The sequence below is a fragment of the Neltuma alba genome, unplaced genomic scaffold, assembly GCF_004799145.2.
Source record: "Neltuma alba isolate B1F8T4 unplaced genomic scaffold, ASM479914v2 tig00011509_pilon, whole genome shotgun sequence".
NCBI lineage: Eukaryota > Viridiplantae > Streptophyta > Magnoliopsida > Fabales > Fabaceae > Neltuma > Neltuma alba.
In genome coordinates this window covers 58,130-71,963 of record NW_021636177.1, presented here as the reverse complement: position 1 = coordinate 71,963, position 13,834 = coordinate 58,130, and the positions used below count along the sequence as shown (strand labels likewise).

General features: G+C 35.1%; 3 protein-coding genes across 3 annotated transcripts; all 3 read left to right on the top strand.

Moving 5' to 3' along the window:
- The first annotated feature begins 1,449 nt into the window (after positions 1 to 1,449).
- Positions 1,450 to 5,342, top strand: LOC114714507 (probable ATP synthase 24 kDa subunit, mitochondrial). Its single transcript, XM_028899246.1, has 7 exons — positions 1,450 to 1,597; positions 2,561 to 2,654; positions 3,009 to 3,153; positions 3,302 to 3,412; positions 3,859 to 4,005; positions 4,472 to 4,594; positions 4,895 to 5,342. Exons 1-7 carry the CDS (start codon positions 1,559 to 1,561, stop codon positions 4,956 to 4,958), a joined length of 723 nt encoding a protein of 240 aa, XP_028755079.1. The 5' UTR covers positions 1,450 to 1,558; the 3' UTR covers positions 4,959 to 5,342.
- A 186-nt stretch (positions 5,343 to 5,528) lies between these two features.
- On the top strand, positions 5,529 to 10,027 carry LOC114714505 (protein SLOW GREEN 1, chloroplastic-like). The gene is made up of 5 exons (XM_028899245.1): positions 5,529 to 5,539; positions 6,520 to 7,305; positions 7,799 to 7,945; positions 8,132 to 8,212; positions 9,779 to 10,027. Exons 2-5 carry the CDS (start codon positions 6,637 to 6,639, stop codon positions 9,962 to 9,964), a joined length of 1,083 nt encoding a protein of 360 aa, XP_028755078.1. The 5' UTR covers positions 5,529 to 5,539; positions 6,520 to 6,636; the 3' UTR covers positions 9,965 to 10,027.
- Positions 10,028 to 11,667: 1,640 nt separating this feature from the next.
- LOC114714504 (uncharacterized) lies at positions 11,668 to 13,816 on the top strand. The gene is made up of 2 exons (XM_028899244.1): positions 11,668 to 11,988; positions 12,443 to 13,816. Exons 1-2 carry the CDS (start codon positions 11,671 to 11,673, stop codon positions 13,757 to 13,759), a joined length of 1,635 nt encoding a protein of 544 aa, XP_028755077.1. The 5' UTR covers positions 11,668 to 11,670; the 3' UTR covers positions 13,760 to 13,816.
- Positions 13,817 to 13,834: the final 18 nt, after the last annotated feature.

The following is a 13,834-nucleotide window of genomic DNA, read 5'->3' as shown; positions in this document are numbered from 1 at the left end:
TTTATCTTAACCGAAAGAAATAGATATAACTGTAGAAATAAAATTTAAAAATTTATTAGAATGAGAGATAAAATAGTAAATAAAATTTACTTTAATATAAAATTTATTTAAAAATAATATTTTAAGAATATTTTAAGAATATTCTTAATAGTATTAAATAATTGGATTAAACTGTATGTTTTTAAAATAGAGGAGAGATCTTTATAATTGATGCAAATTAGAAAGGTAATTAGAGTATTTTACTCAATTTTAAAATAGATAAAAACATTTGTAGAAGAAGAAGTGGTAGGATGTATTGAATTTTCGGCGGTCAAACATTGTGCCAGTATCAAGATTACTTGAAAAAAAAATCAAATATTAAATTCTAAAATGTAAAAAATTGAGTATTAAAAATATAAGAAAAAATCTTAATTTAACAAGATTGCTAATTTAGAATTTCTAGATATTGTTAAATGACCAGAATGTTTCTCTTTAATTAAAATAAAAAATTGATTATTTTATTTCTCTAAATAATCTTTTACCTCTTATGATTGTTTTTAGAACTAAAAAACAGATAAAAAATTTATAGTAGTTAAAATTTGTATATATAACTAAAATCTTCAAAAATATTTTAATAAAACATTTTAAATTTTAACATAAATAGACTTAAAATAAATATTTTTATTTTTTGTTTAAAATATTTATTTTAAGATCTTAAAATGTTTTAATTACGAAAAATATTTAATATTATGTTCTTATAATTTATGTTAGTTTTATTTATTTAAGCAAACATTGAATTCTAACTCAAAATTGTAATTTGTAACAATTTAATATAAAATATTTTTATGATGATGATATTTTTATATCTTAAAAATAAATATTTACAACTTGAAAATACAAAATATTTATTTAAAGGGTATTTATATTGTAATTTAAAATGTTTCATTAAAATATTTTTAAAGGTTTTGGTTATATATACATATTTTAAATATTTTAAAATTATTTATATGTTTTTCGGTCCAAAAAAATAATCATAAGAGAAAAGAGAAATCATTTGGGAGGGGTAAAACAATCAATTTTTTTTAGAATTAAAGAAGGGCATTCTGATCATTTAATAACATTAAAAAATTCTTAATAAAGTCTTGTGATCTAATTAGGAATTTATTAAAAATGTACACTTAAATTTGAATTTAGGTATTTTAATTAAATTTAATTGGGATTCTCTCAAAATATAAAAGATGGATGTTAAAAAAAGTGACTAAAAATCACTTTTATCTTTATTTTTCTTTTTTGCCCAAGTAATATGCCATGCGATGTGAGAAAGTCAACGCAGAAGGAGAGAGGAATGGCAAGTTCCTCAAAATTACCGCCGTAGATTTTAAAGAATTTGGATCGCATCGTCGCATCATATCGAACGGCTGAAATGTAACGCGGGCCTACTCATCAGGAAAGCGCTGTTCCATGGGGTAACTAGCAAGCGTTTCATCGCAGGTTAAGAGAACAAGAGGCCTGTCTTCTCAAACCAGATTGCAAGAAGCCCTAAAGCCAACAGAAGCAGAAGAAACACTGAACTCTGACCATGGCTCTCGCTTCTCGTCTCGTTAACAAATCCAAACTGGTGAGCGTTTGGCCTATTTCTCGTCTGAATTACTTTCGATCTTAATTTCGCTTTACATTTTCGAGTCATTCTCGGCGAAAAGTAAACAGAGAAATTGCTGTCATAAAGTGATTATTTTTCTCATTAAATGATCGGTGCAATATTCTGCATTTCATGTTTAATAAACTTCTGATCCTAATTGATTGGTTGTCGGGATCTGCATAGCTATGGAGTTCTGGATTTAGCTGAATGTAGCAAGGGTAACGCGGTTGTGTCTTCTAGTTACCAAGAATTTTTGGTGAAGCCATTTCTGGAATGCAAAATGACGATAGATGTCAGGATGAGGTGGTGGCTGGAAAAACTAGTTAATGGCAGCCTAAGAGCATTTGAAGCTCTATTCGATCACTGAAAAAAATGGTAAAAAGCGAGAGTTCTCTCTAGGTATTGACTAGCTTTAGCGATGGTTAAGAATATATATATATTGACATTTCAATGCCTTTATTCTGGGAGGGTGTTGGCCAATTTGTCTTATCCTTTCTAACATTTAAATGGCGTGCTTGGGTGGAGCTCGAAGAAGCATATAACTTAGTGACCCTATGATTCCTGATCATCTTCATCGCTGGAAATGCATTAAGGCTATCCTTCAAACCCCAAAAAGTTTTGGAGCTTAGTAATTACAGATCTTATTGAATAGAATATGTACAAATGAAAGAAATTGGTATGACTAGGGTATGTGTTCCGCTTAAAATTTCTTATAACTAATTATGAGAAAAGAACATTTTTCATTCCTTTGTTTTTACCCAATACCCATCTGACAATTGACGCTTGGCACACTGGTTGGTTTCTTAAGAATTTGTAAGGGATCGGTTTTCCTATGTGCACTTTCTGCTCATTTCTTTTGGCATGACGATAATTATGGCAATCTCGCTGATCAATTTTTTTTTTTTGGTTGGTAATGGGTCCATTTTTCTTCTCTTCTTATAGGTTTGTGCTAGTCAAATACTTGTACAAAAGGAGCACACCATCCTGGTCCGTCACTTTGCCAAAGATTCCGGTCCTCCTGCATTAAAGGGAGATCGTGAGTAATCTTGACTATACTTGTCTTATTTGTCCCTTTATCATAAATTTAGAGTCATCCCTAGTAAGTATATTTTGGGATCAGCATCCAAGCATATGCTGGTGCTGGTATGGGTCCCTAACTGACTCCATTTTCTGCAGCATAAATGATAAATCTTGCTGAATTGTGATCTGACTGTAATCATGTAATCTGCTCATTTATTTGATCCGGTAGTTTTAGTTAGCTTTCAATTGTACAGGTGCAATTTGAGTTAACTTTAGATAAAAAACGGTTATGCAGTCGGAGTGTGAAGTTTAATGAATTTTTTTTTGGGATATCATTTTCTGATATTGTACTTCTAATTGAATGCAAAAGAGATGTTGAAGAATGCCTTTTCGGAGGTGAAGACAAAATTTGAAGCAGCGATTGGAATATTAAGGAAAGAGAAGATCACTATTGATCCGGATGATCCAGCTGCAGTTTCTCATTACGCGAGGATCATGAGGACAATAAGGGAGAAGTGAGCTTCTGCTTTACCTTAATGTCTTTTTTTTTTTTTTTTTTTGAAATCTTGTTTCTATTCGCTCTTGCAGTAATCCTGTAAAATTTGTTGTCTTTTTTCTATGTTTGAACTATTTCATGGTTATAATCTCTTGTTTATTGTGCAGAGTAAGCGCGTTTACTGAAGCTCAACGTATCAGACACACAATTCAAACAGAAACACAAGATATTCCTGATGCTCGTACTTATCTTTTGACTTTGAAGGAAATAAGAATTAAGTATGTGATGGTCTATTCTTTAACCATTTCCATTATCTAACTTTGGTGTGCTTTTTCCTACTTAATTTGGTTTCTCTTTTTCCCTGAAAACCAAGATGCGTATGATTTTTGTGCTGTGTAAATGAAATTTTTCTGTTCAATATGCCCTTTTGAATCGGCAAACAACTCATTTTTTTAACCCTAAATCCTCTGCTTCCAAAGCTTGCTTTATTCCAATTTTTATTGTCCTCCTGAATATCTACAGTCGCTCTGTAAAAGTTGGCTATTTTTTGGAATTAATATCCACGTTAAACTTTGGGGTACACATGAATTTTTTTATGTAAATATATATTTATACTGATATATATTTCCGGGCACAAGGCCATGAGAAGCAAGTTCGTTCGCTTCACTATTTGCAGATTGTTCATTACGTTAGATCATTTGGTCATGTTAATATTCTTTTGCAGGAGCGGTATTAAAGATGATATGGGTGCAGAGGCCATGATGATGGAAGCATTGGACAAAGTTGAAAAGGATCTGAAGAAACCTCTGATGAGGGATGATAAGAAAGGAATGGGTCTTCTCATGGCTGAGTTCGAGAAGATGAACAAAAAGTGAGCGAGACCCCTATATTATTTTGATACTTTGGACTAATGATTAAAGTGACATCTAGATTCTTTGATGAGAAGGAAGATGTCTATCTGCTTAATCTAACTTATGACAATTTATCACATTGTTTAGTTAAGTTTTGTTTTGTTGTATTTTCGGCCATGTGGTTTGGATTTTGGGTAGCTAATTACTTGTTAGTTCAAATACTTCAAATACTGTTTAACTAGTTTTTTTTTTTGGGGGTGGTGGTGGTGGTTTGGTAACAGTTAAAAGCACTTAAAAAAAGTGCTTGCTTTCATGCAAGTTGAAGCAAAATTCTTCTCACATACTTACTTTATACATTATAGAATCATTTTTGAAAACCTAATTTAAACACCCTCATGTGATTGAGTGGCTAGGTTTCACTACTTTCCTTACCTTGTTCTTTCTTTTTTCCCCCAACCCCAAATTTGGGGGATGGCGATCACATAGACTTGGCATTCGGAAGGAAGATCTACCAAAGCATGAGGAGAAGCTAGAGCTCGATGTTGCCAAGGCACAACTAGTGGAGCTGAAGAAAGATGCTCTAGAGGCAATGGAGACTCAAAAGAAGAGGTAGTACTCTTGCAGTCTTGTTAATGCTGATTACAAATTTCACTATTTGTTTAGCTATTTATTTATTCCCTTGATGTCTCGGGGTGCAAATCACATGTATGATCTTATTGCCGCCTCATTTGGGGCTGGCATAATAGAATGATACCTTCTCTGGGCTTAATGGCTTCAATGATTTAAGAATTTGAAACATTTGAAATATGACATGGCCACTTGAGATGTTGGAGGGACTGAGGGACTCGCAATATGAATCCTGTTTTTCCATCCTAGACTCATTTTTAACTTGTCATGTTGCCATTCCAGGGAGGAATTCAAGGATGAGGAAGCGGTTGAAGCCAAAAACCTGGACATCAGAAACTTCCTCTAAGGCCTGTCTTTCTTTCTTCTGTTTACATAACTTGGATAATGATGAATGCATTCGCGTTTCTTCAATAAGTAGACACCAATTTGGGAGTGCAATGGCGGTTGAAGAGTTATTTAACATCTCTGCATCTTTAATATTTCAACTTCCCGGTGTTATGACTGGAAATTGGAGTTATCAACCTTGAAATTTTCCCCTTCAGTTTTATGGCTTTTTTTTGGTTCCCACTCTGTGGAGGCTGGATTCGAGCCCATGTACTGTATAAAGCTTCATTAAGTCCTGTCGTCCCATTCCATGATTAGGGCGAGTAATCTCATATGCTAACCCCATCGTCTGGAACTCTGGATTTTCTCAGAGACGGAGGATTAATCAAAGTCCATTGAATACGCATTCTTCTCAGTCACGCATCTTAATATTTTCCAAAAGAAAAATCAATAAAATAATGATTTTATTTTCCAGTCTAACGAGAGGCCAGAGATGTACCAAATTGACCAAGACTTTTTCGATTATTATTTTGCGTTTAGTATTATTTTCATTTTTTCTGCTTCTCATCATGTTTTATTCCTAAAGCGGGCCTTGAAGGTGAAGTTGGAGAATGGAGAGTATCGCAGGATTGGGAGTTATGTATAAAATTGAGATATCAAAGAATTGTGTATGAAATTTATATTTAATAATTTAGAATGAGCATTAATTTCTTAAAAATATTTTTAACCATTTCTTTTGAAATTGCAGTTCCCTCTGATCACTGAAGTGACTAACATGAATGATAGAAGGAAAATTATAGATTTTGAGTTGAGTTAATTTTTTTTTCCCCAAGTGTATGGCCCATTCGATCCTCTTGATGAACTTTTTCTAAGAAAAATCCTATGCCAACCTCCGCCACTGATCACCGTTCAGTACCTTTCTTCAACTGTGATTCGTTCAAGACCCTGTATCTTCTAGGGTGTCATCAACACTTAAATTTGCTTTACACTTTTTTTTTTTTGGGGACCTGAATGCTTCACACTTTTTTTTTTGACCAAGAGAATGCTTCACACTTTAATACTTATGAATAAAATTGCACCCATTTCAGACTGTAAAATAAAACTTAACCCTTCCCTTAAACTTATTACCACTAATAGACCATTTAATATATTAGAATTATCCAAAGAATATTCATGGGAGAATTTTTTTTGGTTGCCCAGGGTTCTAGAATATTCTCCTACTCGAACAATAAGAGATTTATCTGTGAGGGTACCGTCAAGAGTTGTAGTGGGATCCTCTTAACAGTATTTTTTTTATACACATCATCTTAAGAATCGGACCCATAATATAATATTTAAGGTGTTCAAATTTTTTCTACTTGCAACAAGACTTGTTGGTTCTTGGGAGCATTTATTTCCATATGACAATACCAGCGTTGAGTTTGGGCCTTTGGGGCATTAATAAGAAATTACGACGGTAGGATGCTTGGTTGCTCACCCCTGCCTCTCTTCACCTTCAACCCCGCAACCCCGCTTCACCTGGAGAATGGTGCTTTTGAAATATTGCCATAATGGTGGTGAGAGAAACATATGCAGAAAGGCAGTAACGGCAAAAGGGAGCTGGAGATGATATAGGGTATTTAGTTGGACGCTAATTTTTATGCTAATTTTCTTAAACCCTGAGCCCTGGTTTTCTCTGTGCTGTGTTATTTGTTGGAAACATGTACTCAATCGCCCCTTTCTCTCTCTTCCAAGCAGAACTGCTCGATTCTAAATTCCTCTTCAATGCCAATTGCCTCCGATATTCATTCCGACAGCGATGGGTTCATAGCCCCACCAAACCCACGCTAACTTCAATTCAACCTCTCGTATTTCGCAACTCCTTCAAATCCTCTCCTCTTTGCGCAGAGTTGGATTGTTCCTCTTCAGCATGCTCTATTACTTCTTTTCCTCGCTCTGTTCGAACAAGCCTATTCAAACTTTTGTCGGAGAAGCTTGTGTTTTTTCTTGTTGGGTCGTTTATCTTAATCGGGTGCTTTAACAGAAGAGTGGCTTTAGCACTGCCCTCTGTCACTTCAGGCGTAGCTCTGGAGGAGGGTAGTGACGCCTTGAAAGAGAAAAGTGAGGACGAGGAAATGTACGAGAAGATTCTGGAGAAGGACCCGCGAAATGTTGAGGCTCTGAAGGTGATTTTGTTTAAGAAAATAAGGATGGGGAAGTCGAAGGAGGCTGTGAAGTACGTCGGGAGTTTGATTGATGCAGAGCCGAACGAGGTTGAGTGGCGGCTTTTGCTGGCATTTTGTTACGAGACAATGGGGCAATTGAGTACGGCTAAAAGATTGTTCAAGGAAATCTTGGAGCAGAGGCCTCTCTTGATCAGAGCTCTGCATGTAAGATTTGTCACCCTCTTTTGAATATTATTGAAAATTTTCGACAATTTTCCAAGCTGAAAGGTACAAAATTTTCGTTTTAGCCGTCATTTATATGCTAACACTCATACATATCTTTGAACACAATGGAATTGATGAGTTTTTGGAAATATAACCATATTAGATTTTTAGATTTTAGTTTGAATGTTGGTTGTTATTACATTACTAGCCCTTGGTGAAATTAAAAGTTTAAAAGGTGATTGTATTTCTCTTACTTATTGTGAGAAGTGCACCTGAGTCTTTCTTCACCTTGTAGATGATTGGTCTTCAACCAATATAGCACAAAGGCTATCAGTTCATGCAGAACTTGCAGTTCAGTGATTAGATATTTTGAATCTAGATAGTTAGATGTTTCTTGGATGGCATTTTTAACATCCGCATATTTATGTCTCATATCTTCATACTTGATTTCTTGTTATGGTTAAAACAAGTGGTACTTGTTAATTTTTCACAGGGTTTGGCTATTGTGATGCACAAAAAACATGAAGGTCCGGCTGTCTTTGAAATGCTGAATGAGGCTTTAGAATCAGCATGCCGTGAAAAAAGAGTTACAGAAGAGAGAAATATAAGAATCTTAATAGCACAAATGCATGTTGTGAAGGTGAACTTTTATTTATAGCAGTTATTTGATTTTTCAAGTCCTCAGCTGGTAGCGGGGCTGTTTTGATTATGTTCAATATTAGGAAATAAATCTCTTTTCCTGGCACCAAAATACAATCATGCACAGACTTTAACTACATCTTTTAGAGTAATGGTTTAATAAAAATACTATTTGTATGCTCTGCAGGGGGATTTGGAGGAGGGTTTAAAAAGGTTTCAAGAATTGGTTGATGAAGATCCTCGGGATTTCAGGCCTTATCTTTGTCAGGTGAGTTTGTCCGACAAAGTTTGTCTTGGCACGCAGGTTTTCTTTCTGTTGTCAGTTGATCTGGTTCAAATGCGGAAGGAATTTGTATGGATAATTCAAGAGCATATACGAAAAATATTAAACTATCCTAAAAGCAATTGTGTTCTTTACGTCCAGTTTACTGGTTGGCAGTCCAATTCTTTTCCAGTCCAATGCAAAGCCTATGAGAGGATAAGATTGTCATGCCCAAGATTTTAAACTCCTTATCTTGTGTTCAAACTGAAACCCGTTTAAACACGTTCTCTATGTGTCTGTTTATAGCTGTGATGGGTATGCATTCCATGGGCTAATTAGTCTGTTCAGGCTGTCTAAACAATTGCTAACGACCAGCTGATTTTTCATTCATTTGGTAGTATCTAGCTTCATTCACCTTTGGGTTTAGTAGTACAAACTACGAGTATTAAAAAGTAGAAAGAATTACAGTAAGGTCCTAAGTAAGGAAAATAATTACTAAAAAGTCCTACCAATAATTTAAGTAGCTTGTAATAACAAGTTCTAGATTAGAAAATAACAACTTTGTTTTATAATTATTTTTCTTTCTTAGGACCTCATTATAATTCTCCCTAAAAAAGGTTTTTTTTTTTTAAATTTTTTTATTAGTAGTTAAAATGTTGTTCAAATCTCAGGCATCTCTTTTTCCGACTTGTGTGGAGGGCTCTTTTTTTTTTTTTTTTAAATTATTATTATTATTTGAATTTTGCTTGAAAAGAACATCATATTAATAATTGCACTGGATTTGATACCATGTAAAAGATGCAGACTTGTAAGGATAACTAGCTAGAGAAAGATCTAAGTGAAGGGTTGAGTTTCACAGGACTGGTTCATCGATGTGAATTTTTAGTTTTATATGGCCAACAGGGAATGTCAATCAAAATCGACTTATTGTGAATTGCGGTTGACATGCTTCTTGGATAAGAATGATCCTTGGGGCTTTAAGGGTTCTAGGATGTTTTTCCTTTTTGTATGCGTCTGAAACCTGTCAGTTCATTCTGCATTGAACCTTGTTTTTCACATTCTTTTTCAGTATTTACTGGTTGATTTTCTTATCCCAGTGGTTAGACCTACCTCTTTTTAACTTTGATAACTTTGTCAAACCATTGGAACCATGAAAGGAAAAATTACTCCTGACTAACATTTATAGCTTAGGATCTCGGGCAGGTCAATCCTCAACATATTGTTTAAGCTTTCATGACTTGACAGCGAAGGCTGATTCTTGCCTGCCAAATTTTCATTATTATATTAGATCTCTGCATGAAGTGAGAGTAGAGTTGTGCTTTCTAGTGTTTCATGTGTTAAGGGCTCTTGCACCGAGTTGTGTTAAATATGAGATCTATACTATTCCTGCACCTAATAACTCATCTTGTAGTCTGAATTTGGTTCTTGTAACAAACACTCCAGTAAAATGGCATTATGTTATTAGCTGGGGAATGTCTACTTTTTTCGGTTATGGAGTTTTAGCGCGATCAAAATATAAGTGACAAGAATTAAGTCTGCGGTAATGACCAAATAGACGAATAATTGTGGCAGGGCATTATATACAGTCTGCTGGATAAAAAGGAGGAAGCTGCACAACAGTTCGAGATATATCAAGCCCTCTTGCCCGAGGAGTTTCCGCAGAGAGGATTTCTTGATGATGTCGTCTTAACAGCGAAAGGAACATCCAGAGATCAGTTTCAGAGGGAATTTGAAGCTCAATATTCTCATAGGAAGTAGAGATCAGCATCCTTATGTTCTTTGTTGAATTTTGGTGGTCTCAATGCAGTGAGGCAGAAGTTTGAAAAATGAGCGTTTCAGTCACTTCTATGATGTATGAGAGAGAGAGAGAGAGAGAGAGAGAGAGAGAGAGAGAGAGATAGAAGGAGAGAGGTGGGCTCATCTATGTTCATGCGCGTTGGATTTGGTATGGCTCAAGTCTCATGAGCGAATTCAAACGGTTCTCAGATACAAGTCTTCTTTGGCTTATCTCTTCATGGCTGCATGGCTGGACTAAAACCCTGTATTGTAACATGTCTGAGAACAATTCCTGTTTACCTTTTTCTGTAATCCTATTTTCTTATTTTTCAAAATTCTATGTGCTGCATTTTTGTCAAGTATGGTGGTTAGGTACTGTTTCAGTCCTATAATGGAGAAGTAAGTGCTGGCTTAATTTACTAACTGCTATCAGTTTACTGTTATCATGTCTTGTCTAAACTTCTTCTATGAAGGCATTCGGAGGCACGCGGGCGTTGGCAATTTTGGTGGCAACGGCCTTCGACGGTTGTCTTTTTCATTTTTTTAAATTAAAAGTTGTGAAACGAAATGGTTTTCCACATCAATTCTTGTGAAATGAAATAGAATCAAATATACAATTTATTTATTAAAATATGTTTGTCTCTCATATTAATTCTTTCTCTAACATGAAATCAAAGAAATAAATCTCGCCTTGTAAGTAATGAGTTAGAATGCAATCCTTAAAAGATTAATTAATATGGAATATGAATAGACGAGAGATATAAATTGGGGTAAATTACGATAATATTTTTGTTTTCCTAATTTGTCTTCTAAATTTCTACAGATGATTTTCTACTGATAATTAATATGTTACTCCTCCGGTCCTTATTATAAGACTCCATTTGACTTTTTATTTGGTCCTAATTATAAGACCCCAATCCATTTTATCTCTTATATTTATGCATTTTTTTTCAAGATAATCCTTCTAATAATGATAGTTTTAGCCAATATACTTAATTAGCAAGGATTTTAGGAATGACAACACTTATTTATTATAAATAACCAACTTAACTTACTTCCTTAATCTCCTCAAATAAGTCAATTGGGTCTTATAATTAGGACCGGAGGAGTATTTTGTTAACGGATGACATTCATTAAAATTATTTGCTCAAATTAAAATATAAAATGATGTACATATAATTTAAAATCTAAAATGTTATATACACAAAAAATAAATTTGTAGAGAAGTTTCCTTAAAGCATATCCTCATTTTGGTAAGTTTCAAAATTTAACCGACATACATTTTTATATTATACTCCTCCGGTCCTAATTATAAGACCTAATTGACTTATTTGAGGAGATTAAGGAAGTAAGTTAAGTTGGTTATTTATAATAAATAAGTGTTGTTATTCCTAAAATATCCTTGCTAATTAAGTATATTGGCTAAAACTATCATTATTAGAAGGATTATCTTGGAAAAAAATGCATAAATATAAGAGAGAAAATGGATTGGGTCTTATAATTAGGACCAAATAAAAAGTTAAATTGGGTCTTATAATAAGGATCGGAGGAGTAGTCCTCTATTAAAAAAATTTTTTAAAAAAAAAAGCAAAAGGAGCTTCTACTTATTTAAGGAGCAAGGGGAAGGGTATAAAAGGCTCTACCCCCTGTAGCATCGCCAATTACCGTTTGAAGAAGGTGCTGTTTTCATGTCTCTGGAAGTTCCACGACTTCTCGCGCCCTTTCATGGCATCGGTTTCCATCAAAACCCTACTTCTCGCTTCTCCTTAATCTCATCCCCTCATCCTTCTCCCCATGGAGCCTCAAAATTTTCTCGCTCATTCTCTGTTCATCCGCCTACACCCTTTCCTCGTCTGTCTCCGGCCTTACTGGCGGTTTCGACGGCAAATAAGGCGGTGACGGCTGAGCCTCCTCCTGAACCTCCAGTGAAGATGATTGCTCTGGTGGGTGAAGGAGCTGTGAGTCCTCTGAATTCTGCATCCTGGGAGGAAGTCATGCTTCACACTGTTAAGTAGCCTCGGTTTTGGCCTGAAATTCTTTTACTCTTATTCGTCTTCTTTTGTTGTTTTTGTTCACCTGAATGCATGATATCTATTTGCTTATGTGCAGAAAATTGACTGATGCTAAAAATGTTCAAATTGCGAAAAGTATTACTGCTGTATATGAGTGTATATATTGATCAATAATTTCTTGAGTCCTGACCAATAAGTTCATATCTACGATGGAGAAGATGTTGAATTGGGAAAAAGAAAGAAAGAAAGAAAGAAAGAATAACTGATGATCTCGGCTTCAGCTAGAATGTGTTTCAGATCTTAATGAATGAAATATCTAATTTCCCTCGCACGGATAATTTTGCAGCACATGTAGTATGTTTATAAAGGTATTTTTGTCATATAAATAGTTGGATTAATTTTATTAGGTCGGATCAGGACCACTAACTGACCTTTCTTATCATAGCAGGCAAAAAGATTAAAATGGGTTGACGACGGGTATGAACTTCTTGTGTTTACTGATGAATGCATTCGATCGAATTCTGATGGAGATCAGACCATGAGACTCAAGAGGGAATTACTTCAAACTGATATATTGGCGATTGTTTCTGTTGCAAATAAAGAGTCAATTCAGTGGATTAAGATAAATAGCAAAGATATCCCAAACGTAATATGCTTTGACTCTTCACCAGATATAGAGAACAAATTAGGAGGCTGTTATATTCATAATGATGTTAAAGGAAGTATATTTGGCAAAATGGTTGGAAATTCTCAATTAGATAAAACAGGAGAGTCATCTAGAGTGGTGCAGACTGTATCTGAAGCATGGGATAGACATAATTCTGATGATATAAGGTTCTGTTTGTTGGTAATCATCAATGCTTACATAAAGCCGGTTCCAATATTGAAGAACTTGAGAGCAAAGGGTTTTTCTACCTTGAACTGCATGGTAAAGAATTGTGGTCGGGAGATACTTAACTGCTTGTTGGATCCCAATTGTAGAAAAGCTCTTCAATGCTTAAATAAATGCAGTCCTGTAGACCAAGTATGTAATTATCGTTGTATTGCTTCATATGAAAGTCCCACTCTAGAGGCATTTTCACTTTGTGTATTACAGAAAAACAACTGTCTAGAGTTGGATGCAAAAATCCCTGACAAACCTCATGTGCCTCCAATGGTTGAATTTCGGGGTAAGAGCTTATGTCACGACATATCTGAGGATCTATTTGTTGGTTGGTTGGGGAATTTGGAATGGAGTTGGCGTGTTATAGCGGGGCAAAACCCAGCATATGATCAATTCCCATGCCAGTACCAGCTATTCTACAGGGGAAAGGCAAAAGGATCATTCTGGTATGAACCAGTTTTCCAGGTGAGAACATTAGAGGGTCAGTTGGTTTGGAGGCGGCGAAAATATAGGGTTAAAAGAGGCAAGATACCTGGGACATTCTATTTCAGTGTATTGGATAATGGAGTTGTGTCAAATGAGTTTTGGACAATAGTGGATGTAGCTGATGATCTTAGTTGGGGTCTGTTCCATTATCATGGGGCTGCTCGAGTTGCAGGGCAATCTTATACAGGGGCAGTTCTTGTTAGTCCAGATGGTGCATATCCACATGACACAGCGAGGGAAAGAATAGTTGTTGCATTAGAAAAATGTGGAATTAAAGAGTGGGAGCTTTTCTTCGTTGACAATTGTTCATGCATAGATCCTCCCTTGGGAATTCCAGAGGGTTCAAGATTACATTCTATAATCTCAATTAGGGATCCAAATTCGGTTCCCGTCTAGTGATATAATTTTGTCGAGACTTTGACATGATTGATTAATATTCTCATCCTTCTCTTCCCTAGGAGTTGCATACTT

Excerpts from the sequence above, each read along its gene's own strand:
- LOC114714507 (XM_028899246.1), top strand. The coding sequence starts at position 1,559 with ATGGCTCTCGCTTCTCGTCTCGTTAACAAATCCAAACTG. Across the intron at positions 3,154-3,301 it reads ATGAGGACAATAAGGGAGAA|AGTAAGCGCGTTTACTGAAG; the intron begins GTGAGCTTCTGC and ends TTTATTGTGCAG. Across the intron at positions 4,006-4,471 it reads TTCGAGAAGATGAACAAAAA|ACTTGGCATTCGGAAGGAAG; the intron begins GTGAGCGAGACC and ends GCGATCACATAG.
- LOC114714505 (XM_028899245.1), top strand. The coding sequence starts at position 6,637 with ATGTACTCAATCGCCCCTTTCTCTCTCTTCCAAGCAGAACTGCTCGAT. Across the intron at positions 7,946-8,131 it reads CACAAATGCATGTTGTGAAG|GGGGATTTGGAGGAGGGTTT; the intron begins GTGAACTTTTAT and ends TATGCTCTGCAG. Across the intron at positions 8,213-9,778 it reads TCAGGCCTTATCTTTGTCAG|GGCATTATATACAGTCTGCT; the intron begins GTGAGTTTGTCC and ends TAATTGTGGCAG.
- LOC114714504 (XM_028899244.1), top strand. The coding sequence starts at position 11,671 with ATGTCTCTGGAAGTTCCACGACTTCTCGCGCCCTTTCATGGCATCGGT. Across the intron at positions 11,989-12,442 it reads AGGAAGTCATGCTTCACACT|GCAAAAAGATTAAAATGGGT; the intron begins GTTAAGTAGCCT and ends TTATCATAGCAG.